Source organism: Eubalaena glacialis, chromosome 3 (assembly GCF_028564815.1).
Source record: "Eubalaena glacialis isolate mEubGla1 chromosome 3, mEubGla1.1.hap2.+ XY, whole genome shotgun sequence".
Taxonomy (NCBI): domain Eukaryota; kingdom Metazoa; phylum Chordata; class Mammalia; order Artiodactyla; family Balaenidae; genus Eubalaena; species Eubalaena glacialis.
The window spans coordinates 166,444,897-166,472,508 of record NC_083718.1 but is presented as its reverse complement, the minus strand read 5'-3'; the positions used below and the strand labels follow the sequence as shown (position 1 = coordinate 166,472,508).

The window sequence follows — 27,612 nt, the reverse complement described above, 5'->3', positions numbered from 1 at the left end:
TTCACTGCTGTCTGTAATTTTCTGTCATGCCACACTTTTTCTTCCTCCAACCACCCCTTTCACCAAAAGTTATCAACCCAGGAAGCTGCTAGGATAAAATGTCAAATATTTAATGGAGGACACCCAGGTATCCCATAAGTTGATGTTGTAAACACTGAAGAATTAAGTTAGTGGCCAACCCAGGAAGTAATACTAGGAGAGATGTCCAGAGCCATGCAGTGGAAAGAACTGGAATCTCTGTCCTCAATCTTAATGCACTGATTATGAAGGAAGGGGGGATCATCCACATGAGCATCGATGCCAACCTTCAATGCCAGAAACTTCTCAACGAAGTCTCAACACAGGTGCTGGTGCCCTTGTGGTGTTAGCTTTCCAAGTATCTGAAGATGCTTTGCTTCGATCCTGAAGTGCTATCATCTGTTTTGAGGCGCTTAGGTAAAGGGGATGTCATTAAAGATGGACCCCTTCTCCTTACCTAGAGAGCAGAGAAAAAGCCAACTCAAGACCTTCATACAAGTACTTAGCTTCAATTAGCTCTTAAGCAGCTCATAGTTAAATCACGGATCATTAGAAAAAAAGAAACAAATTTTCCAGGCAAGTTTCAAAGCTGATTACTTACTGCGGGTAGCAATCCCCTTGTACCTTATTGGGAGTGCAAGATTAACACTGCAGCATTTAAGCCTTTAAGCCAGAAATATATATATATATTTTTCAATTCAATTCAATTCAGTTCATTCATTCACTCATTCACTCTGCTGTGGAGAGTCACCAAATCAGTTCTCAAATTCCCTACCCGAGGCTTAGATGATTCCTTTGCTGCCTCAGCCTTGACAGGAGAAAGTGTGTGGAAGACAAAGTTTCTTGAATTTCGGGGAGCACTAGGGTTGAGGTCAGACAGGGCAGCCAGTTTCTGAAGCACAGCTTTGGGCTGGTTTAGCAGTGAGCCCATCTTCAGCTGAGGAAAGAAGAGTCATCAAATTCCTGGTATCAAATTCCAAGTGCCAAGGGAAGAATGAGAAGTCAGCTCCTCCCTGCCTCCACCAGGTATTGAGGGGACACAGTCCTACCCTGCTCAAGTAGAAAAGAAATGGTAGGCTCCTTTGACATCTACTTCCATTTCTTGCAGCCACCTCCCTCCCCTAATGAAAGAGCATTCCCTTAACTTCACCCGGGCCTTTATAACACTGAAGATCATGACATCAGGCTAACAAGGTCCCCAACCAACCTGGTTGTCACTTCCCGGTTTGGTGGCTTCAAAAGGATTTCTGAATAAAGACTCTGATTCTTGAATAACCACAGTGCGACTGACTGAAAAGAAAAGACAGAGAGGCTTGTTCTGGACAAAGCTGCATAGAATTACTTTTAAATCTAAACAAGCTAAAAAGCCTTTAACTAAACCGATAAACTAAAGCCATAGGAACTCTGATTATTTTATAATCATGACTTGAAAGTACAGTTAAGTGGCTTAAGAGAAGACAGACAACTCAGCTGAACTTATTGTCTAATTAACAGTAATAATAAGAAAAAACAAGAGTGGTAAGAGTGTTAAGGAGTGTTTAAGAGCTTCAGCTCTGGGGTTAGGCATATCTGGGTTCAAATTCCAGCTCTAACACTTAAGTATATAATCCTGGGCAACTGAATAAAGAAGCCAGAATTCACTCCTCTGAGCTGCCTTAGAACATAAAGCAAAACCAGCTACATATACTCACAATCACAATGTCGACTGCCCAATAGTCTAAGATGGAAAGAATACTGTCTCTCCCCATCTGAGGGACCTCTTTAAGATAACATTAGACACCGGCCCATGAGTAAGCTGCAACAGCCCCTGAAGGCTGGAGTCACCTCTAAGGCTCCAGCACTAACAATCCAGGGGGCTAGACCCTGAGGAGGACTAAGAGCTCACCATTCTTCTGCAGAGCTTTGGCTGTAACTTTCTTGGCCAGCATCATAAACTGACTATCTTCCCCAATCTCCTCTTCCTCTTCAGCTGCAATTTTCCCCTGCTGTGCCTGAAAATAAAAATCAGACAGCATTAACAGAAGCCCACAGCTCCCCCAAATAATTAGTATAGCCTGGAAGCCAGAGTACTTGGGACAGCATTTGTTTTCCTTTTTGCAACTCTTTGTTGCTTTAGACAAAAAAAAAAAAAAAAAAAAGGATTTTGGACAAAAACATGACTAGAACTGCCCATGGTAACCTTCTCAAAGCACAAAAGAAAATTCAAGGATTAAAAGGGACAGCAATATATTGCCCAAGATTTTGACGACTATCATGACAAGCTGGGTGACGGAGTGACCCTCATAAGTAGGGTCGGAATAGGAGAATTTCTTGCAGGCTTCCTACCTGGTCCCGAAGCCACTGCTCTCGTTCAATTCGCTCCTTCCTCCATCTGGCTTCCGTCTCATCAAGCTGTTCTTCAGTCTGATCATCATCAGAGTCTCTGTGGAACAAGTCCATCTGGGAAGCATCATCTAAAGCAAAGAGTTAAGGCTATTAGCATTCTGCAATCCCCACAAGAGAGGGTGTCTCAACAGACACAAGTGAACCCTTTTCATTTACAATATACTGACACAAGCTTTTCCTATCCATTAATAGAAAATAAAGGTCAAGGCAAGGTCCTCCACAGCTGCCTGCTATAGTTTTGATTTCCTCTTGCTGTCTTAAACTGGACAAACATGTACCTTGTACCATTTGCTTCTAAAGGCAACAATCAAAATACCTATGTTTTTCCATCGGAATTTCCTCATTCGTCCAGGACCATCACTGTGCAGGTCCCCATCAGCAAGGTACCTTTCCTGGTACAAACGTAACTGTCGCTTATCATCATCCAACATTGTTTTCCTACAACAGGAGAAATACGGTGTTCAAAATCAGGACCACTCTGGCTGGTTATAGGGCCTGCCTTAAGACATACCCCATTCATTATTCAGAAGGGCTTGCTGGGATACTGACATGTGTATTTTCTTGATTTGACTCTGCAGTTCCTCATCAGAAGGAAGTAATTCATCAATTACATCCTCTTCATATTCATCAAGCTCTTCCCCATCATACTCATCTTCACTTCCCACGTCACTCCCTGACACCTCTGCCTCATCCTCCAGGTATTTCTTCAATCTCCTGGAAAATTGAAAATTAGAAAATACAACAATGAATATACACACAGCAATGAGAAAAGCAGAACACAGAGCCATCTCTAATAACTGTGCTTTGGAGCATTACTGCGTTATCTCAGGGAGGGGTATTATTATTCCCTTCAATTTTCAGTTGAAGGAACTGAGACTCAGAGAGTGAACAACTTACCAATGGTCACACAGCTGGGAGGCAGCAGAGCCTGGATTCAACCTAGGCTGGTGACTCTAAAGCCAGAACTCTCAATCTCCTCTATATATTTGGGACATACCTGCCAGAAGGTTCAAACTTTTTTGTTTTCTATTTAAGCTTACCAGCTTCAGGAGACAGACTAGAGATAGTATAGTATGGAAAGGTAATAGACTGGGGTCTTCTTACAGCCCGCCAATTCTTGACCCTCAAATTAGAGGTATGACTGAAGCTCAGAGTTAGTAGTAATCAAAACCACTACAAGTTAGTTTTTCTGACTTCAGCTCACATCGAGAACAAATCTGCTGTCATCTGAGTTCAAAGTGCTGTCACCTATGGTCATGAGTGGCAGAAGCTTGATGGCTTTCTGAAGGCTGATTTTTTATCAAAGACTTCCATTATTATTTTAAAGCTGAGTTCCTCTAACTCCTAGGGTTCCTGAAGAATTCCTTCAGGGGGCCAATAGCCACTAAGCTTCTCAATCTTCCCATCTACCCTCTTTGAGCAGTTCAATTTTTAGCTGCCATTCTTTATAAGATTTCATTTGAACAAAGGACTCTATAGTTAAATAAGGTTTAAGAACCATTGCCTTAGAAAAAAAATCTATAGATGGCCCAAAGCTGTATGAATAGTTAATTTGACAGGTGACAAATTAGAAGCCCAAACTGATCTCAATAGAATGGAATGATGGGCTAAAAACAACAAAATAAATCTAATAAGGATCAATATGATGTCCTATATTTGAATTTCAAAAGTCATCCACAAATAATAAAATGTGGAATACCTATTAAAATGGTTTTTATAAAACCTTCAATATCAAGGAAAAAGGCTTACAGATACGGGGTAAGTAGGGAAAAAAAGCAAGATGCAAAATTGTACATACAAAAAAAATTGTACAGGGCTTCCCTGGTGGCGCAGTGGTTAAGAATCCGCCTGCCAATGCAGGGGACACGGGTTCGAGCCCTGGTCCGGGAAGATCCCACATGCCGCAGAGCAATTAAGCCCGTGCGCCACAACTACTGAGCCTGCACTCTAGAGCCTGCGAGCCACAACTACTGAAGCCGGCGTGCCACAACTACTGAAGCCCATGTGTCTAGAGCCTGTGCTCCGCAACAAGAGAAGCCACCACAATGAGAAGCCTGCGCAATGCAACGAAGATTAGCCCCCGCTTGCCGCAATTAGAGAAAGCCCACGTGCAGCAAAGAAGACCCAACACAGCCAAAAATAAAATAAATAAAATAAATGAATTAAAAAAAAAAATTGTACAGATCTCAACCACATAAAAATATATGCCTGAAAAAAAGTTATGAGGTAATAATAACCACCACCACCACTTTCACAAATATCCTGGACAGTGGACATGGATGACTTTTTTTTTTTTTGGCTGCGTTGGGTCTTCATTGCTTCAAGTAGGCTTTCTCTAGTTGCAGTGAGCAGGGGCTACTCTTTGTTGTGGTGCGCGGGCTTCTCTTTGCAGTCGCTTCTCTTGTTGCAGAGCACGGGCTCTAGGCATGCGGGCTTCAGTAGTTGCAGCACTCGGGCTCAGTAGTTGTGGCTCTCGGGCTCTAGAGCACAGGCTCAGTAGTCGTGGCACACAGGCTCAGTTGCTCCGCAGCATGTGGGATTGTCCCGGACCAGGGATCGAACCTGTGTCCCCTGCATTGGCAGGTGGATTCTTAACCACTGCACCACCAGGGAAGTTCCTGGATGACTTTTTATTTATGTCTTTCTGTATTCTTTGAAATATCCCAAAATAAATGGCTTACTTTCATGATCAAAACGACAACAAAATATTAAAAAAATAAAGGGGGGTCATTTGCCTGAGACTAGAATGAGGAAAACCTGGAATGACAGTAATTCATAGGAAAAAAGACATGGGGAATTTTAGTCATCTACTAGATCCTCAGGATCTACAGTGACTCAGCTCTTATGCTCTTTGGTTACTTTATAAGTAGTATGCAACCAGAACAAGGGATGTGTTGTACCATTATATAGAGCGGAAGTCAGACCACACCTGAAGATAAAGAAAGTATCCATACATGTGAAGAGTCTGGAAGCAATGTCACGTGAGAAACAGCTGAAGAACTAGGGATGTTTAGTATAGAAATCACTTGAGGAGGACGTGACCATCTTTGAATACTCAAGAGATATCACGTAAATGGATTTTATTCAATCTGTGTTAACCACAAAAAGCAAAAATAGAACCAGCAAATGTAGCAAGCTACAACCCAACTGTCAGCAGAACTTTCTTGCACCTGAAGGAAGGGACATAACACCTACATTTGCCTTTTCAACTTCTCGGATTGCTGCAGGAGGTCTTCCTCATCATTATCTTCATGGTCTTCTAGGGCCGGGTCTTCATTGTCAGAGTCACTGTGTTCATCCTGCAAAATCATATAGTATCACATGCAAAGTTACACAGAATAAAATGTGTCCTCAACTAAGACAGGATTTATAAACTTCTGCCCAAACATTTCATTCTAGGAAATTGCTTCTGATAACATGCCAAACAGAATTCTCAAGAACTCAAACTACAAAACAAACACAGCAGCAATACGTGGAGTTCAGTTATGATTACTCTGTCCCCTTCAAACTCACCTCATCACTATCAAACTCATTATCATTTGGGACAAGCTGAAAGTCTCCAAATTCCTCCTCTTCACCTTCTTCTTCCCTAAAATGCAAATCAACAAATCAATAAACAAGTTGAAGGCAAACTACAAGCAGTCAGCCAACTTAGGAATTGAAAATATTTTATAGCACCAACAATCTCTTCAAGAAACAGGAAACGAGATATCTTGCCTTTAAAAAAATTTTTTTAATTGTGATAAAATACACACAACATAGGTTACTATCTTAACCATTTTAAGTGTACAGTTCATTAGTGTTAAGTACATTCACATTGTTATGCAACCAACCTCCAGAACTCTTTTCATCTTACAAAACTAAAACTCTATACCCTTTCAATAGCAACTCCCCATTCTTCCCTCCCCACAATCCCTGGCAACCACCCTTCTACTTTGTGTCTCTATGAATTTGACTACTCTAAGTACCTCATGTAAGTGGAATCATACAGTATTTGTCTTTTTGTGACTAGCTCACTTCACTTAGCAAAATCTCCTCACAGTTCATCCATGCTGTAGCATGTATCAGAATTTCCTTCCTTTTTAAATGCTGAATCTTATTCCACTGTGTATGTATCCACTTGGGATGCTTCCACCTTTTGACTATTACGAATAATGCTGCTATGAACATGGGTGTACAAATATCTATTACAGATGCTGTTCTCACTTCTTTTGTGTATATACCCAAAAGTGGAATAACTGCTGGGCATGAGGTAGTATCTTATTATGGTTTTGATTTGCACTTTCTTTTCTTTTTTTTTTTAAATAAATCTATTTATTTTATTTATTTTTATTTTTGGCTGTGTTGGGTCTTCGCTGCTGCGCACAGGCTTTCTCTAGTTGCGACGAGCAGGGGCTACTCTTTGTTGCAGTGCACGGGCTTCTCATTGCGGTGGCTTCTCATTGCGGAGCACGGGCTCTAGGCGCGTGGGCTTCAGTGGTCGCAGCACGCAGGCTCAGTAGTTGTGGTTCACAGGCTCTAGAGCACAGGCTCAGTAGTTGTGGCGCATGGGCTTAGTTGCTCCGCAGCATGAGGGATCTTCCCGGACCAGGGCTTGAACCCGTGTCCCCTGCATTGGCAGGTGGATTCTCAACCACTGCGCCACCAGGGAAGCCCCTGCATTTTCTTAATTATTAGTGATGTTGAGAATTTTCATGTGCTTTTTCTTGCCTTTTTTTACCCTGTTCCCCACCAACTAAATGAAAGCATTATAATTTCCTTACTATGCAAATATGAGACTCAAACAGACTGTAAGACTCTCAGACAGGATATGAAGCCCCTAAGATGACCATTTATTCCTGAGCCCAGAGAACCTACCCCAGTATTTTATCAGAACACCGGACTTGCCAAGTTCCCTCCAATCACTGAGACTCACCTGTCTGTTGGGAAAGAGCCTGAGCAAAGAGCAAGTGCTTCTTCCATTGGATCACCCAGACTGCTCTCCTTCTCCTGCTTATTTAACTCTGATGGAGCCAGAGTAGAGACATCTACATCACAACGAAGAAAAAGATTTGTCACCAAGAAGTGACAGCTTTATCCTCTCTCCCCAGCCATCTGAAGACATGCCAGCTCAACGCAGTTCTAAGGTAAGCTTGCCAAAAAGAGCTCACCATTCATTCATTCAACAAATCCTTATTTAGTGCTTACTATGTGCCAGGCACCAGGGAGACAGCAGCAAACAAAACAAAGATCGCAGCTCCCAAACAGCTTACATTCTAGCAGGGGTGTGAGGGGGAGAAAGGGGTGTGCAGGTGGAAGTAATAAGTTAGCATTTATATGAAATTTTCTATGCAGCAGACACTCCTCTAAGCTTTGCACATATATTAGCCATAAATGACAAGTCATATGGCCAAAGCTAAAGCAGTTTTAAGTTGATACTTCACCACTCTAAGAAAGTAAGAGCTCTAAATGTCAGGAGCTAAGCAGTGAATTCAACCTATGCTCAAGAATCCACCACAAAAAAAAAAAAAAAAAAAAAAAAAAAAAGAATCCACCACAGCTCTGTTTTCTGTGATCTTCTCACCTGAGAGTAAGGGGCTTCTTTTCAAGGACACTGACTTAAGATATTTGGCTGTGGTGAGCCTGATGCTCTGTTGGATAATTACCCTGAGAAGTAAATTTTCCTGAACAAAGATCCAGAAGTTCCTCCATGTTCTCTTTCTTGTCGCTCTTCCTGGACAGAGGTTTTTCAGCCTGAGATGTGAACTTCCCTGTACACAAATCCAGCAGCTCATCCATGTTGGCGTCCATGGCGTTCTCATCCATACTGGCCAATGGCAATCGAGGCTTCAAAGCTTGGTACTGATTCCTGTGGTTTCTAACATTTAAGAACCTACAAGCCCAATGAAGAGTGTAAGAAATTCTCTAGGAAAAAAACAAAGCGGTGGGTGAAAAGCCCAAACTCATCTCCAATACCAAAGTTAGAAGCTGAATCCTGAACCAGAAGACAAGAATGTCACACTTTAGCCTGTGACAATCTAAAGAGGGAGGGGGAAGTTTATGAAAGAATAAAGGCTATTCAAAAGGTAAAGGGTATGGGACTTCCGTGGTGGCGCAGTAGTTAAGAGCCTGCCTGCCAATGCAGGGGACACAGGTTCATGCCCTGGTCCAGAAAGATCCCACGTGCTGCGGAGCAACTAAGCCCGTGCACCACAACTACTGAGCCTGCGCTCTAGAGCCCACGAGCCACAACTACTGAGCCCACAAGCCACAACTACTGAGGCCATGTGCCACAACTACTGAAGCCCGCGCACCTAGAGCCCGTGCTCCGCAACAAGAGAAGCCACCACAACGAAGAGTAGCCCCCACTTGCCGCAACTAGAGGAAGCCCATGCACAGCAACAAAGACCCAATGAAGCCAAAATTAAAAAGATAAATAAATTTATTTTTTTAAAAAAGCCGATTATAAAAAAAATGGTGAAGGGTAAAGGATAATTTTTGGCTTCAAATGGTGCTAGAGTAGGGCTTGGTGTTATGGCCATGTAATGTGCCACAGAAGTGTCAATTCTCAATCCCATCCAACAATCCTAACATAGTAGGATGGATGCAGAGAAATCTGATGACCTTATAAGAGCTATGCATGTCAAACAATGCAAAAATTGAAGGATCAGAATGCCAGCAAGGCTATTTACTTTTTTTTTTTCTTTTTAATAAATGTATTTATTTATTTATTTATTTATTTTTGGCTGTGTTGGGTCTTCATTGCTGTGCACGGGCTTTCTCTAGTTGTGGCGAGCGGGGGCTACTCTTCGTTGCGGTGTGCGGGCTTCTCATTACGGTGGCTTCTCTTGTTGTGGAGCACAGGCTCTAGGCGCCCGGGCTTCAGTAGTTGTGGCTCGCGGGGTCTAGAGCGCAGGCTCAGTAGTTGTGCGCACGGGCTTAGTTGCTCCATGGCATGTGGGATCTTCCCGGACCAGGGCTCGAACCCGTGTCCACTGCATTGGCAGGCGGATTCTTAACCACTGCGCCACCAGGGAAGCCCAAGGCTATTTACTTTTAATTTTCTAGACAGACTTTGTTCAAACGTGTGGAATGTAATACTACTGGTCTGTTCACCTCTCTTTCTCAGAAGAGAAAGCACAGATGGAGCGACAGAAGCTCACTTTATTTTTAAACAAAATTAAGCAGTACCCAGCACCATCCACCCACAGAAACATAAAACTACCTACCCATCTGCATCCAACAGTTGGCTCTGAGTGTCATCTTCTAAACAGAACTGGAAGTCTCCTGCTCCTAGGAAAAGTGTCTTAGGCTCTGGGGAGGCGTTATACAGATCCTGGGAATCCTCTATGGGAAGTGAAGGCTCAGACAGCTTTCCTGAACTCTGGCACCAAAACAAAACCAAACAAAAACAAAACATTTTACAAATGTCATTCACTGTCATGACAACAACAGAAGTTGCTATTTGTAAAATTTAATCAACTCTCAGGCAATTGCAGTTGAGGAGGACAATGCATAGCCAAGAGGAGCATAAAGAAAAATATCTTCAAGAAAGTAAGAACCTTGGATGAGGCTTGTTTTTAATACACAAAGCGGGGGACTTCCCTGGTGGCGCAGTGGTTAAGAATCCGCCTGCCAATGCAGGGGATATGGGTTCGAGCTCTGGGCTGGGCAGATCCCACATGTCACGGAGCAACTAAGCCCGTGAGCCACAACTACTGAAGCCCGCGCGCCTAGAGCCCACGCTCCGCAACAAGAGAAGCCACCACAACGAGAAGCCCGCGCACCGCAACAAAGAGTAGCCCCCGTTCCCCGCAACTAGAGAAAGCCCGCGTGCAGCAACAAAGACCCAACGCAGCCAAAAATAAATAAATAAAATAAATTTATATATATATAAAAATACACAAAGGGGTGGATTTTTTAAACTAAACATACACAATGTGGTGGGAGTTGTTGGCTTGGACACACTTTATTTAGCAATGTGGGAAGCAAAAGCGGAAGGAGATTAGAAAACCACTGCCATCTTACCTTAGAAGCTGAGCTGACCAAACTGGCTCGAAATAGTCCAGGGGAAGGAGATCTGAATCCTCCTGCCGTAGGGAAAAGACTGGCCCCACGGCCTGTTTGTCTGTTGCAAGGCTGATAGGATGGAATTGTGGAGCCTATCAGCTCAAAGCTGCTATTGTGGCTGCTCTCCTTTGTCAGTAATGAGCATGAATCATCTTCATCTAAAGAAAAATAACTTTTAAGTGCATGATTCCAGAAATAAGTTAGATTTGTTTAGGAAAAAGAGTTGAGAATGAAACTGTCAGGTAAGACCCATTGGCAAACCTCTCAAGTTACAGGTTCCAAAACATTACATTAAAGGTCAATTACGGGGGCTTCCCTGGTGGTGCAGTGGTTAAGAATCCGCCTGCCAATGCAGGGGACACGGGTTCGAGCCCCGGTCCGGGAAGATCCCACATGCCGCGGAGCAACTAAGCCCGTGCGCCACAACTACTGAGCCTGCGCTCTAGAGCCCGCGAGCCACAACTACTGAAGCCCGCGTGCCTAGAGCCTGTGCTCCGCAACAAGAGAAGCCACCGCAATGAGAAGCCCGCGCACCGCAACGAAGAGTAGCCCCCGTTCACCGCAACTAGAGAAAGCCCGCGTACAGCAACGAAAACCCAACACAACCAAAAATAAATAAATAAAACAAATAAATTTTTTTTTTAAAAAAAGGTCAGTTATGGTACTAAGATAACATTATATAATCAGGGTTTATCACTGTGAGCTAAGTGACACCTGAAAGTTCCTGTCTTTCTGCCTAATGCCTATGATCACTCTCTCCATTATCCAGTCACTTACACATCTTCCTTTGATCTACATATGATAGAAATGTTTCATGTTTCGTTCAATCAACACATACTCACTAAGGACCTATTACATGCTCATGGTCAATTGTAAAGAAACTGCATTTAAGTTTTCAAAAACTGGACCAAGAAAAATATTCTAATTCATAAATACCTGTCACTACCACAGGTAAGACTGGGAAAAGTCCACTAGGGTTCCAAAAAATGGAACCTTAAGGAATTGTAGTCCTTAAGTGTCAAAGCTGGAGGATCAGAGAAAAGTCACGTTCTGCGAAAGAGTCACTACTTACCTAGTTTGTTAGGTCTTTTGCCTGAGTTTTCATCTATTTCTGATTTTTCTTCACTAGCAGAGTAACTACAAAATAAGAAGGTAAATTGTTTGAGTATCTGTTTCTGCTTCTTACTAGAGGGGCAAATACCAGGGAATCTTATCTTTCCTTAGAGAGAATTACTTACCCCATCTTGGAAGAGTTGTCCTTAAATAGAAGGAAGGTAGAATCTGACAAGAGAGGCTTGGGGACAGAGAGAAGGCCAACTGACTTGCCAATTTCACCATTGCCATCATTGTTTTCTTTATCCATTTCTTTCTCATCTTTGGTTTCTATTTCTTCACTACCGAGAAGGAATTCTGCAATCTTTACCAATCACACAACCCAAAAACAGAATAATACAAGTCAAAAAATTTAAAAGCAAACACACTGTCAGCCTGAAATATGGCTGCTTAGTTACAAGTCACATCTTAAATCTGAAAAGGTAAACCTGAAGGAAGCTCGGCCTAACCATTATCATTAACACAATTTACACTGACACTTCTAAAGCTCTTTTATACTTATGTTACTTTACCTTTACCCTCCCCAAACTGCCACAAGATCATGAAAGAACCGGATTATCATTTTATTGAGTCAATGAGAGGTTACATGATTAGCCTGAGATTGCAGGACAACTACTGACCTCCAGCCAACCACAAACTATGACATCCTGCACAGTTCAGCCACGGCTTTCCTCTTCCTTTACCCAGGGTTAAACATTAACCAGTTCTTTTAAATGACTCCAGTGTTCAAACAAGGACGATTTCTTTTTTCTAATACCAAAAATCCTATCATCATCTGTCTTATCTAGGTGGAAAACAATACTATAGAAAAAGGGCAAGAGGCCCTTCTACAAATACCTTCCTCAACAAAGAATGAAATTAACTCAGGAAGGTCTCGGCCTGTCTGAGAATTTATTCCAGACCTCAACCTGGGCAAGGTTAAAAGTGCTTTTTATTGTCAATAGAGAAACCTAAATGAACAACAAAGATAAAAGTCTCTATTAATACAAAGCCATTTCGATATTAGCATGATAGTGCAATATGTAAACCAACAAGTAGAAGCCAAGGCTATGGCTCTGTGAACTGCAGGTGTTCCGTGGTGCTGAAAGGACTGAAAGCACTAATGTTTAAGTACATATGAGCTGCATTTATCTCTGCCCCTGAAATCTCTTATACAATTGAACATGCTCATTATATTCTTACTCAAATCTGATTTTCTCTCTTCCTTATTCATCATGACCTAGTAACGAAATCACATAATTGCCAGAAACCTCCTGATTGCCTTCTTCCTCCTCTTCCTCCTCTTTCACCTCTTCTTCCTCCAAAGCTTCCTCTCCCTCCTCTTCTCCGTCTTCCTCAGACTGATCCGTCATTTCTTCCTCCTCCTCCTCTTCTTCAAATCCATCTTCATTATCTAACTTGAGTAATGCTTGGCGCTTTTGGCGCTCCTCAGACCTTCGGAGTTTCATTGCTTCTTGCAGCTTAGCTTTCAGCACCTGAAGCTTTTCCCCTGAACAGAAATATGAAGAGATGCTTTAGATGTAATGACCAACTACACACTACAACAACACAAGTGTCCACTTTAGGCAACTCCAGAGGTGTTCTAGACACATCCCAAAAGGAAAATCAGAGACCTTAGGAGTCTAGGCTTTTGTTACCTTAACAAATGGAGAATATCATGAATTGAATGTAGGAGATAACTTCCATAATTATGTTCTACACCCTGGGATAATATATTACAGAGATTATAAAATTATTATTTAAAAGGGTAAAAAAATAAAAGATGGGTGGGGAGGAGTGGGCCTTCAAAAGTCTCTGGTTCAGAAGCCATGAAGGAAAATATTGATAAATTTATCCACATTAAAGAAAAAGAGAAACAACTCAAGAGTAAAATGGGCAAACGATATGAACTGGTAGTTCACAGAAGAATGAACATATATTGTAAATAAAATTAAAAATAATGCTTAAGGGCTTCCCTGGTGGCGCAGTGGTTAAGAATCCGCCTCCCAATGCAGGGGACACAGGTTCGAGCCCTGGTCCAGGAAGATCCCACATGCCGCGGAGCAACTAAGCCCGCGAGCCACAGCTACTGAGGCCGCAGGCCACGACTACTGAAGCCCACGCACCTAGAGCCCGTGCTCTGCAACAAGAGAAGCCACCGCAATGAGAAGCCCATGCACCGCAATGAAGAGTAGCCCCCGCTCGCCGCAACTAGAGAAAGCCTGAGCACAGCAACAAAGACCCAATGCAGCCAAAAATAAAATTAAAAATTATTTTAAAAAATAATGCTTAACATCACTTCTCATTAGAAATACAAATCAAAATAACGAGATACCATTTTTTATATATTTGGCAAAAATTTGAAGGCTTGATAATATCCGTTATTAACCGGAAGAAACAGGAACTCTTATACACTGTGATTCAGAGTGTAAATCGGTGCAACTATTTTGAAGGACAATGGGATGATATATATATATATTTTTTTCTTTTTTTTGGCTCACTGATTCCACTGTAAGGAATTTTGCATCAAAATTTACTAACATATATCTGATACTAGGACACAATATTGTATGAAATACCAAAACTGAAACAAACACAATGTCCATTAATAGGAGTATGGTTAAACAAATCATGTTATACTTGCACAATGGAATATCACGCAGCTGTTAAAAAAAAAAAAAGCCCCCAGAGCAATATGTGTATCTGAACTCTTGAGTTAGGTGGTCTGGATTAGGCTTCTAGTTCTACTACTTACTAGTTATATAAATTTGAGCAAGTTGTTTAAATGCTTTGTATATCAGTTTCTTCACATATAAAATAAGGACACTAATGTTATTTACTGTAAAGCACCTAGAGCAGTGCCTGGCAGAGAGTATAAGTGTTCAGTGTCTCTCCCTCTCTCTCACTCTCACACACACACACACACACACACACACACACAATGGCATATGCATATGAATTTTCCCAGAACACACAAGAAATTGTTGCCTTTGGGAAGACTAATTTTTCATTTTATACCTTTTCCTCAGTGTTTTAATTTTTTTCTATGTGATATATTACTCATATTTTCAAAGTGGGAGTAGAAACAACAGACCTGTCCCTAATACAGATTACAAAGCAGAATGCACAGTATGACTGCATTACTGTTTTATTTTTTAAACAGACATGTACTGTCTGTTTAAAAAATACACGCAAAAAGTTTAAAAGGATATAAAACATGGTTACAGAAGATGTCTCTGATAAAGAACTGTAGAAGTTTTTTGTTTATTCCATGTATTTTCTACAATGGATATTTTTTTTTAAACAATAAGACAAAGGCTAGTTTAAGAAATAATTCCTCTTACCCACCCCACACAACTAGGTAATGCTACACACATGAATCATGCTAGAGGTACTGCTGTCCCATCTCCAAAGTCTCCAAGGAAAAAGATTCTGTAACGTCTCACTATAGGGTCTTCAGTAGCCATAAAGACCTGCCAGAGTACAAAGAGTGAGGCACCCATCCCCGCCCCCAGCCAAAAAAATAAACAAAGAAACCCCCATGAACGCAAATACCTGGTTTTGTGTGGCTTGCTCCATCCAGCTTCTCAGCTGCCAAAGTCACAGGTACCACATCTGCCTTGAGCTCTTCCTTTCCATCAGTGCCCACATCTTTCACTATGATGTTCACATTCACCTTCTGACCAGCCCTGGGTTTGGCTGCTGGATTAGCATGCTTCAAGAAACGCTGCTTCAAGGCTTCCAGTTCTAAACCAAACGCCAACCAGTAGGTCAGTTTGCCTTTAAGATTCCAGTTAAGAATTACAAGCTATGTTTTTTAAGTTCAACAAACTTGTAGGGAAAAAAACACACACAGAGAAATACCAAAATCTCCTTTGCTACCAACACCTGTGTCCAATTCATATAACTTAACCCAAACTAATGGACTGCTGCAACTTCCTCAATATACTTCAAAACTCATTTTAGGGTAGAAATTTACAATGAAGTTTCTAAATATGTGCAGTTCCTCAGGGAGATCAGCTCGGTGCTTTGTGACCACCTAGAGGGGTGGGATAGGGAGGGTGGGAGGGAGACACAAGACGGAGGAGATATGGGGATATATGTATATGTATAGCTGATTTACTTTGTTATGAAGCAGAAACTAACACACCATTGTAGAGCAAGTATACTCCAATAAAGATGTTAAAAAAATAAAAATAAAAATAAATATATGCAATTCTTTTTAAAAAAGTATTAAGCTGGTAGAAAAAATACCATACTCCTCAATTATTCAAGGATTTAATTTCTCATGGGTTTCAGTCTCCTTTTAAAAAATTCCCTTTTTTGAACATTTCACTGCTTATTAGCAATCTCACTAAATACGAGTAAGGTCAATTTAAAAAATGGAAAAAGAAAATAACAATCAATGCAATGAGTGATGTAACTCAGCGGCAGGACTGGAAAAGTTTCTTCGTGAAAATTTTACAGATATAATCAGTACAATCAGAAAGGAAATCCCAGTTAGAAGTGGTCCCTGTACCACACGCCCAACTTGTATATAAACAGGAATATGAATACACACACACACACACACACACACACACAGGTAGTATGAGTTCAATGGTCTAATAGCAACAGGGCCTTTCCCTTCTTCCCCACTGCTATTGCTCAGAACTTTCTTTCCTTTCTCCCTCAGCTAGCTGTTACCTCTCTCACTCTGTTTAACAAGTCAATCATACCATAGTGGGATCTGGTGTAAAAGAGCTGACAGAAAGGAAAGGAGAGGAAGAAAAGCTCCTTTGGGGTTGAGGGATGCTGGCTATTTTCACATGCCGTGCGTTCTCTTCCATGATAAAATGTCCAAGATACTCCAAGTTTGGCTCTTTTTCTAAAATGCGCTCAAATCATACTTTAGTAGTTTTGTGCTTAGCATGTAGATGTGGGTTTTCCCTCCCTAGAGCGTCTTAGTATAAAAAGAGAAGAACTGGAAAGAAACCTTTTTATTCTGAGTCCCTAACGTTATTTATTAGTAGAAAAAATCCAATTCCAAAGGATGGCATGTTTACATTGCAAACCAAAGAGTAGGGAGAGAAGCTGTAAGTCTGCATCCCATTTTATATTATTTCAGTAAGTTGGAAGCAACAGGTAGTGGCAGTGGAAAGGGAACAGAAATAGGCAGCTCATCACTGGTGCCAAGAGAATAAAAGAAGTGGAAGGGAAGATTACTCAGGACCTTAAATAAGAGTGAGGCAGGAGTTGCCTTCATTCTTCTGGAGAAAGCCAGGTCCCTCAAAACTCTTCATCCCCCAACCCACTGGAGCACCCCTTTTCCTTGCCCTTTACTACGTGACTCAACCACCACCCTCCTTACTATAGAACCCCTGTTCAAGCTCCTCTCTCTCCATCAGTCTTTTCCCAACACCTTTCATCTCCTCTCTAAGTGAAAAGTCTCTGCTCCAGCTCATGTCTCCACCTAAAAGCCCTGCATGATCTGGCCTCTAGTCACCAACCTCCTTGCAATCTTCACTTCAGCTAACCAGAGCTTTCTCTTGTCTTTCTGTCTTTTGTAGGTCTGTCCCCTCCACCAAGAAAGCCCTCCCTCACCTCTCTGCCTTGGTATCTCCTACTCAGCTTTCAGGACTCAGCTCAGGTATGAGCTCCTTTCAGAAGCTTCCCTGACTCCCTGTGAGGAACTCTTTCTCTAGGCTCAAAGTATGCACAGCACTTAACATCCAATTTTTCTGCCTGTTACTCCTACTAGACTTTAATTTCCTTGTGAGAAGGGACTACATCTTGCATACACAGCACCCAACACCATGCTAAATAAAAGTTTATTGCATGAATGAATAAATGTTGATCCTAACTTCATATATTATGAAACAGGCTGATCTGGAAACCCAATATTCATGTCAAATACTATTTCTGAAGGAAAACATATTCTGAGTTAAAAATAAGTGCCTACTATGAGCCAGGCATTGTGCTAGTTCCCTGTATAAGCCAAGTGTAATGTTGGAGAAATTACCCAACCTCTCCAAACCTCAGGCTCTTCGTTTGCAAAATAATATCTGGGGCTATGAAAATTAAGAAAGATAACTAATAAAAAGATCTATCAGTGTCTAATATAGTAGGTATGCAAAAAAAAAAGGTTTCTTCCCTTTTCTGTTTCTCAGTCCAAGACTGTTTAGAAAACTTCTAGTCCCATATAACAAAATTTCACAGTATTAGTATAGTAAGTACTCAAAAAGTTCTACCGCACCTTTTAGTCTGAGACTATTTAGATAACTTCTAGTCCCACACAACAAAACTTTCCCTCCCTGCTCTGGGCAACAGCTTATTCCCACACTTCTTTGCTAATAGAGCTATGCTAGTTGTTACAAAACCCTTCCACCCCCACAACTGCTCCAGTCAAACTGACTTACACGTCCTCCCAATATGCACCACACAGAGCTCTTTCTGTCCCTTCTAAGAACGTCCTTCTCTCCACTTCCACAAAGTCCACCCATTCAATCAACAAAGACTGATACTGTGGCTGACCTAGCACCTGCCAACCATATGTTATTTAATGAAGGACAGTCTTGATGTAAATAATTTCACTAATAATAGAAAAAGCAGCCACCATTTGAGTGTTGCTTTATGCTATCCACTTGTATGCATTATTTCAACAAATCTTCACTAAAGCCCTGTGAACTAGATAGCGTTATTTCATTTTTTTAAAAAGATGCCTTGGAGAGGTCAAATAGCAGACTCAAGTTTAAACAGTGAGTAGTGTAATCCAGATTCAGATCCCAACCTTGCTATAGACCCTAAGCTCTTAATTATCATATCACACTGCAGAGGAGGGAACACCTAATTTTACCGACAAGTCAGGAAGTCTACCCAATGTGGGTAATACTTGATTTCTCTCTTGAAGGATCATTCATTCACTCTTTCATTCATTCAGTAAACACAGCTGCCTACAATGTGTCATCCACTGTGGAAGCACATGGGACAGAGTAAGGAATAAGCCAGAAGATCCCTACTCAAAGATAAAGGGGAAGGTAGTGAACAAGTAATTACATCCACTTATTCTTTAATCACCTATTGTAAGAAACGTATCCCTCCTCTTTACTCCTATGATTCTTTACTCTAAATGTTTCTTTCAGCAAAGAGTACTCTTCCCTTTTCTCCATGTTATTTAACTTTTTCCAATTATCAGTGACATATGTTCATGATAGAAGATGTCACTTCCTTGTATTACTGTTATTTGCCTACTTCTTATCTCCCCGGCTACAGCGTAAGTACCTTAAGTGTAGGATAAATGTCAGATTTCTCAAGTATGCCTTACAGCAACTTGCATGTAGTGGGTAGTTTAATATTTGTTGAATGAATGAAAAGAAAGAAAAGAAATTCAGTTTTGCAGACAATTTGCTGAACCAAGATATTTCTAACTGTGAAAAACTGAATAATGCTTTTATCAAAGTCATACCATAAAACAACAGCAATGTACCCTGCTTTGTACATTAACTATCAACAGGTTTCCATTTAAACAAGGTTTAGAACATTCTAATACCCTGCCAAATGTATCTAAATGATTTCTATCTGGTATCTGGTACATCTATAGAATAAGACCATGTGTGATTATTTGTTTCTCCTGTATTCCCTGTCCTCCACAGTGGCAAATAATAGAAAGCTGCCAGAACAAGTCACTCTAGAGAAGCGCCTCACAATTCAAAGGATTACCTCTGTTGGTTTCAGGTTCTTCAAGTATCACAAAAGAATCTTTGTCGGCACCCAGCCGAGGTTGAATGAAAACATCTACTCCCAGTTGCTTAAGTCTATCCACAGTGAACCTCCTCACTTTCTCAGGTGGCACCACTGCTGCTGATTTAGTTTGTTGGCTGGGCTCTTCCACCTTCTCATCTGCTTCTTCTGTTTTTTTCAGGCCTTCTTCTTCCTCCAGGGCACAAGGTTCAGGTGCCACAAGCCCTCCAGCCTGATACTCCTCACTGTCCTTATTCCCAAGGAAGCTGCATTCCTGTTGTGCCACCGAGACGTCCCCAGGTGAAGGTCTAGCATCACTCTGCTCCTGTTTCTCGGGAATTTCTAGCTCTTCACTTCCTGTCAAATCCTTACTGCAAGACTCATCTGATCCAGTAGTGATCTGGGGTTCCTTTGAAACTGCAGGGAGTGCATTAATTTCCATTTCATACCCTGCACCTGTTGTCTGCTCAGAATCTTTGCTATGGTGGTCACTATTTATCTCAGTTGTATTTTCAGTGTCTGTGATTTCTTTGTGATGGCTTGCCTGATACTTAGATGACCTAGAGAAGGGAAAATAACCTGGAGTTGAAAATTATCCTAAACGTGAAACATTCTTATCCCTTAGCACATAATGAATCGGTTAAATCAATTTTAAGGAAGTGAGGAATCTGAACTCTTTACACCAGGTGTTTGCCTCAAAACTGAATATTTATGAAAATTATAATTACAAGGAAAGAAGGTTCTTACTTCAGTAGCGCCATGGCATTTCCCTGGCAAGTGGGCCGGGGTTTACGTTTGAAGAATTCATGAACAGTTTTATTCTCAGGCATATGATATGGAAGATTAAGTGCAGACTCTATAAAATGGAACAAAACAAGCAAATACATATATTGTACATTCTGAAATGTCACTTTACATTCAGTTAACTAAACAACCAAAGCCATCACCAGAAACAGAAAACAATCCTGCCTTTAATAAAAGGAGGATCCAACTACAAAAACATTCCCTGAAGACCAGTGGCTTTTAAAACTAGTTGTGAAATCAAATTGATCCAGTAAGTTTTTTAAAAATAGAGATTCTTGGACCCCATTTCAAGCCTACTGAATCAGAATTTCTGTGGGGCCTAAGAATTTATAAATTTGAAACGTTTGTAAAAGGGATCCTGATGCAGCCAGGCCATAGACAACCCTTTAAAAAACTCCCTCATTACCACCACTACAGTTCCGAAAGTTTTCTCAGTTTATACTAATGTTCCAGGGGCTTCAGAACAATGGCCATTCATCAAGATCGATTCTAAACTTGATTATTATAATCTCATTCATATTAAGATTGTTAAAAAAAAAAGGAAAGTCCCCAACATCCAAGTTGAGCTTACAAAGAAATAATGTGATTTGCCTCAGTGTTTACTGTACTGGTTTCTTTACCTCGAATAAGGCGCTGAGTCTCACTATGCAATTTTTTTAATGATTCCTTATTTAACTTGGCTGCCTTTCTTTCCTTAAAGAAAACAAAAAGTGAGACTACATTAATGCTATTATCCAGAAAGATTGATAGATATTCATCCCTTAAAAGTCTGCTCTCTCCAAGAAAAGAGGATGGAGAGGGAACAGTAAGCATTAATAAGATCAAAACAATATAAACTTCAGGAGCTCATTTATTTGCAAGCCTCATAGAATTAATTCAATCCAATTCATATTTGTGTCCCTACTATGTACAAAGCAATATCCTGGGAATCAGGGTAATACGATAGACACAATAAAATTCCTGAAAAACCCACAATCGCCTGGGAAAAGGGCTCAACATGACAACTATATAGGGCTCTATGTCACCTTCCTCGTGGTGCCTTTTGATAACTCAGTTTCTTCTTCAAATGAATAGACCTCACTCTCCAAAGATGGTTCCTTTTTCTAAAAGAGAAGATTGCAAATGGATTAACAGGGAAAAAAATTAAACTGACACAAGAGGATGTTGCTTACGCAAAGACTGCTTTTGCACTCCAACATCACATCACGCTACATTAATGATAAATCAATAATTATCAAATATAAAATGTTAGACACACAGCATCCTCTAATGCCTAGAAAACACATTAGTTGTCTCCAATGGAGCTTGGGCCCTCATTTCTTACACCTCTATATTACATCTTTCCCTAAGGAGGGACAATGACTTCCAGGAAGCTAATCTCAGGAAGGATGATTATGCTTCCAAACACTCAGGACAACGATGCTTTGACTGATGCTTCTCTTTGATACCCTTCCTGAAACCCTATAGGTTCATTTCCTAGAGGCCACCAGATTATAAAATTTACATCTCTGACCCCTTTTTTACCTGTTTCTTACAAAACATAAAGTATCTTACTTTCCTCAACATTCTTATTAGGGCAATGAAAATACTAGTTTCCAAACAAGGTAGCACGTCTACCACTTGTACTACATAATTCCAAAATTAACAGCTGAAAAACTTAAATCAATTGACATGTGTTTTTCTTCAGTTAAAAAAAAAATTAAGGTTCCAACAGTAAATCAGAAAACAAAGCAAAGGTTAGAAGCAGTGGGTTAGCTCTAATTGCAGTCATCTTCTACTTGCCTTGTGCTTTTTTACTTTGTTTTTCACAGCTGCCCTTATTGATTCTAATGACTCTTCATCTTCTAATGGAGAGTTATTTTCCTCCTCCAACCCAGTTTCAAAAAGGTCTTTATCCACAAGTAGACAGCCACTGTCATTAAATAGCTGTTTCACATCATCTTCCTGGGTAACACACAGAAAAAGCAAGATCCAATCATTTTCAAATCCAATGTTTTACAACACCATATAGCAATTTGCATCAGGACAGAAAAAGCTCATGCTTCATCAACAGACAAGTATATGGCATCCTAGAACATTATCACTGGTTCCTAATCCATAGTCATCCTTTGAAGTCCATGCTGTGATTTTACACAATTGTCCAAAACTAACTTAATAAATAGTACACTTGTTTTTGAAAAGTCAATTAAATACTTCATTAAGCAACTAGCTTATAAAATTTGAGGATGGTTTTTCTAGTTAACAAACAAGACTTCTGACTGATGGAGGCATGAAAAATCCTATGAAAGTTAATTTTCATCAGATCAGAAACAGCAAAGAATAATTCCACGTGCTCACAAAGAAAATCAGAAACCCATTTATTTGGAAGGTGTCCTCTTACATCCAAAATGGAGAATGAGACCAACGGATTTGAAATCACATACCTCACTGCATGACAATCAACTCGAAGGTATATTCTGAGTGCAGAAACAACCTCAAGAACTAAAAGCAACTTTTTTTCCTAAAAGCAACTTTTTCTAAAACATTAACCTGCCTTAGAAACAGCAAATTATTATTTTAAATGTACCTCATTTTTTGTTTCCTTCTTTTTCAGCTGCCTAATTTTCTCCATCTTTCTCTCCTCTTTCTCGAGTCTTCGCTTTGATTTTACTTTTGCTTTTCGTCCAATTCCTTCTTTATCATGTATGGGTTTTTTGGAAATCTTTCTGTCAACTGTAAAATCCACAGAGTTTTCAGATTGGAGACTCAGCTCTAAGCAAGGTGTCACTTGGGTTTCAAGATTTTCCTGACACAAAGACTCCTCGATGTCACTCTCATCACTGTTCACCAGAGTTCTGTAAATCCTTCTGACTTTTCCATTTTTTCCGGCATGTAAGTTCTCCTTATCTTCCTCCTCGATATCGTCATAGGTAGTTTTCTCTGGAGAGGCATTTGTGCCCTCTTGTTCAGAATCACTCTCTTGTAGCACCTTCCTGCTTTTCAATTTCTTACTCACAAATATCTCTTCATCTGAATCTGGAGAAAACACAATTTTTTTTAGAGTCTACCGTCATTTGGCCTTCTTCCTAGTCCCCGTACTCCTCAAAAAACATATCCAATTATCCAAGTGATATATCACCTTGTGAAATTATGTAACTAACACTAAGAACTGATTGTAGCAAAGCAAATCTAAAAATATATTTTTAAAAACATTTTCCCTGGAAAAATATCTCTTACTAAGAAATGTAATTATATATATTTACAATGTGTAAAGCTGTTCTGATCCTTCTGGCAGGTGTTAAAAGTCCTTTTATTATAGGATGAATGCATTTAACCAGGCAATATGGTATCTTCTAGACACTTTATACATTCAATAATATAATAGAAATGGTTATTTTCAAAAGGGTACAAGCACTATTATTTTGCTTTTATAATAAACAGAACAAACAAGGTTAAGCATTAATAATTTAATAAATCAGAGAATAATGAAATTAATCCAGTCCCCTTACAACCCAAGCTCCCACATTCTATTCCTAAAAATAAAAGTACTGACTGTTACAAACCTTGTTCACTCAAGAGCCCAACTGTTTCACAGCTGCCCTGTCCACTGTCTGAAGGACTATCTGCTTCTTCTTGTGAAATGAGTTTTGAATCATTGATTTCTAGGTGAACCTAGAAAATAAGAATATACTTTGTATTAACCAGCAGGTGACAGAAAGCTCTAAGTACATAAAGATACACAAATTATCATGGGATCATCAGGCTGAAATAAGGAAAAACCAATACAGCGGTTTAACAAAAGCATGACATTAAGAATTACTGGACAGGACTTCCCTGGTGGCACAGTGGTTAAGAATCCGCCTGCGGGCTTCCCTGGTGGTGTAGTGGTTGAGAATCTGCCTGCCAATGCAGGGGACACGGGTTCGAGCCCTGGTCTGGGAAGATCCCACATGCCGCAGAGCAGCTAGGCCCGTGAGCCACAATTACTGAGCCTGCGCATCTGGAGCCTGTGCTCCGCAACAAGAGAGGCCGCGATAGTGAGAGGCCCGCGCACCGCAATGAAGAGTGGCCCCCACTTGCCACAACTAGAGAAAGCCCTCGCACAGAAACGAAGACCCAACACAGCCATAAATAAATAAATAAAAATTAAAAAAAAAAAAAAAAAAAAAAAAAAAAAAAAAAAAGGGCTTCCCTGGTGGCGCAGTGGTTGAGAATCTGCCTGCCAATGCAGGGGATGCGGGTTCGAGCCCTGGTCTGGGAAGATCCCACATGCCGCGGAGCAACTGGGCCCGTGAGCCACAACTACTGAGCCTGCGCGTCTGGAGCCTGTGCTCCGCAACAAGAGAGGCCGCGATAGTGAGAGGCCCGTGCACCGCGATGAAGAGTGGCCCCCGCTTGCCGCAACTGGAGAAAGCCCTCGCACAGAAACGAAGACCCAACACAGCCATACATACATACATACATAAAAAGAATGTAAGCAGACCAGAATAGCATTAAAAAAATAAAAAATAAAGATAGCAAAGAAAAAAGTATATCCCAAAGAAAATAAAAATAAAAAAAAAAAAAAAAAAAAAAAGAATCCGCCTGCCAATGCAGGGGACACGGGTTCAATCCCTGGTCCGGGAAGATCCCACATGCCGCAGAGCAACTAAGCCCGTGAGCCACAACTACTGAGCCTGCGCTCTAGAGCCCAAGAGCCAAAACTACTGAGCCCATGTGCCACAACTACTGAAGCCGCACACCTAGAGCTCGTGCTCCACAACAAGGGAAGACTCCGCAATGAGAAGCCCACGCACCGCAACGCTCGCAGCAACTAGAGAAAGCCCGCGCGCAGCAACGAAGACCCAATGCAGCCAAAAATAAATAAATAAAATAATTTATAAAAGAAAAAAAAAAGAATTACTGGACAAAAAAACAAACTAAAATTCATTGTTCACCTTTGAAGGATATTATAGGACCAACTCTTTGAGTTATGGTAAATAAATTTAAAGAATCAAGCACTTATTGCGTTTTACTGTGTGAACTGTTTCTCAGTGTATCCAAATGACATGATAAATGACATCACAGAGAGGCAATCCAGATGTGGGAAACTCTATAGGTCAAACTCTGTGGTTTCTTTAACAGTAAATTGCAAGAAAAAAAAGAGGGAGGGGGACTTATAAAGAGAGTTAAGATATTTACACACACACATACCACCGACTGCAATATGCAGGCTTTGTTTGGATCCTAATTCAAACAAACTGAAAGTATATGTATGAGTCAAAGAAATCTGAACACTGATTAGCTATTTAATATCAAGAAATAATCCTAAATTTTTTAGGTATGGTAATAATAGAGTAGTTATCTTTTTTGGAAAGCCCTTACCTTTTAGAGATTCATGATGAAATATCTGTGGATGAAATATGTGTGGAATTTGCTGCCAAATAATCCAGTTAGGGGGGAAGTGGGTGGGGGTATAAATGAAACAAGATTGGCATGATTTGATAATTGTTGAAGTTAGGTGATGGGTTCATTATAACAGCCTTTCCATGTTTATGTCTGAAATTCAGCCCCCCCCAAAAAAATTTTTTTAAGTCACAAGTGAAAAATCTAAGGAGACGGGGGTATGTTGGGTGACTTGACTGGTTAGTGACCAAGCTTAGTTCATAGAACTCTGAATCAACTTATTAATAAGGGGGAAAATACATCTGTAATGTAATAGGTCACAAGGCCTCACCCTAATGGTTTCTCAAACAACTATTAAATTGATTTGAATGTTTAGTACAATTATATTAAAATTATAACCAAAAATAACACAAACGGAGGAATATCACTTAGGATCATGATGTATATGCTGATGATCCTCCCAACAATGGAAAGCAGCAAGACTATTTGTGGATATGGAAACTGAGTTCAGGTAACCACATTGCTCAATACATGGTGATACTCTTTTTTTTTTTTTTAATAGATTGATTGATTGATTGATTTTTGGCTGCGTTGGGTCTTCGTTGCTGCCCGCGGGCTTTCTCTAGTTGCAGCGAGCAGGGGCTGCTCTTTGTTGCGGTGCGCGGGCTTCTCACTGCGGCGGCCTCTCCTGTTCCGGAGCACGGGCTCCAGGCGCACGGGCTTCAATAGTTGTGGCGCGTGGGCTCAGCAGTTGTGGCTCGTGGGCTCTAGAGCGCAGGCTAAGTAGTTGTGGCACACGGGCTTAGTTGCTCTGCGGCATGTGGGATCCTCCCGGACCAGGGCTCAAACCCGTGTCCCCTGCATTGGCAGGCAGATTCCCAACCACTGCGCCACCAGGGAAGCCCCATGGTGATACTCTTAATCACTGTATTCTAGGCAATCTGCAGCAGAACCAGCAACAGTCAGGGCCAGGAACAGGGTGAGGCTAGAAGGTCTCAAAACACTCAGCAATCAAGATACTTTAGTGCAATATTAAAATAAAAAATCAAATGGGCAAATTATGACTCATGAGGTCAGCTGCTTGCTTTTGTAAATAAAGTTTTTTTGGAACCAGGGCCAGGATGAGTGTGAGGTGAGTGAGACAGAGTAGTGCAAACACAGGGTCGGATCTTGTCTTCATTTCAAAGTTTGATATTTTGTTCAAAATCAAATAATGGAATTTTTTGCATTAATTTTTATTTTTAAAAATACTGCATTAAAATATTATCTTGAACCACAAGGTCCTACTGTATAGCACAGGGAACTCTATCCAATATCCTTTGATAAACATAATGGAAAAGAATAAGAAAAAGAATGTACATATGTGTATAACTGAGTCACTTTGCTGTACAGCAGTAATTAACACATTATAATTCAACTATACTTCAGTAAAAATAAATTTTTAAAATTATCTTGAAGCGCCCCGTTAAATTTTGCTCCCAAGACGAGTGTCTCACTCCAGTCCCAGCCCCAGAAAAGAACACAGATCTGGAAACAGATGTCGTTTCTACGCCAATTCCGACAGCGACCAGCCAGTCACCTCCCGGAAGGCTCCGAGACTGGTAACTTCACCTCTCGGGACCCTGTGTGATGACCTCAGAGGCCTCTTCCAGACCCAATTTCGAAGTCTCTAAGACTCCCGCCGTCCATTTACAGTTAATGCTGCCCCTCACCCTAGCGGCCCGGTTCGGCCTGGTCCTTCCTCCTTTTTGGGGCGCAGTTGGAGGAAGAGCTTCCGCCGCAGGAAACGCGCCAAAGGGGCGGGATGAGCAGGCTGAGCAGAGGCTGGCGGCGGGCTGCGCGCGCCGCAAAGACCAGGAGCAACCTCCCCGAGGGGACCGAGGCGCGGGGACCCCAGCGCCGGGATCGACCGCGGGGTCCCGAGCGCGCGGGGCCCGTGGTTTTATCTCCGCGGGGCCGCGAAGCCGAGCTGCCGCGGTGCACGCCGCGGTGCACGTAGTCCTCCCAGCCTCCACGACCCACTCGGCCGGCTCGACCCCTGCCCCACCCCACCCCTCCGCGCCGGGCCTCCGCAGCTGCAGATAGAGGCAAGTGCATAAACTCACCTCGGAGGCCACTTCGCCCGTCATGACTCCGGCCTCCGCAGCGCGCCGCTCGGGAAGAAGCAGGTCCCCGCTTCCC

At 41.3% G+C, this 27,612-nt stretch overlaps 1 protein-coding gene across 2 annotated transcripts; it reads right to left on the bottom strand.

Moving 5' to 3' along the window:
* Window positions 1-279: 279 nt before the first annotated feature.
* On the bottom strand, window positions 280-27,612 carry CLSPN (claspin). Of its 2 annotated transcripts, XM_061186802.1 has the most exons (25): window positions 27,537-27,612; window positions 23,610-23,718; window positions 22,634-23,082; window positions 21,850-22,011; window positions 21,093-21,170; window positions 20,688-20,760; window positions 20,011-20,119; window positions 19,243-19,823; window positions 15,100-15,291; window positions 12,816-13,054; window positions 11,691-11,869; window positions 11,525-11,589; window positions 10,411-10,610; window positions 9,612-9,766; window positions 8,049-8,275; window positions 7,319-7,430; window positions 5,917-5,992; window positions 5,599-5,702; window positions 2,953-3,117; window positions 2,720-2,841; window positions 2,344-2,471; window positions 1,904-2,009; window positions 1,226-1,308; window positions 794-955; window positions 280-475 (listed from the first exon to the last, which is right to left on the bottom strand). In XM_061186802.1, exons 1-25 carry the CDS (start codon window positions 27,558-27,560, stop codon window positions 365-367), a joined length of 4,011 nt encoding a protein of 1,336 aa, XP_061042785.1. In that variant the 5' UTR covers window positions 27,561-27,612; the 3' UTR covers window positions 280-364. The 2 variants fall into 2 exon arrangements, with proteins under 2 accessions (XP_061042785.1, XP_061042786.1); XM_061186803.1 differs by lacking the exon at window positions 15,100-15,291.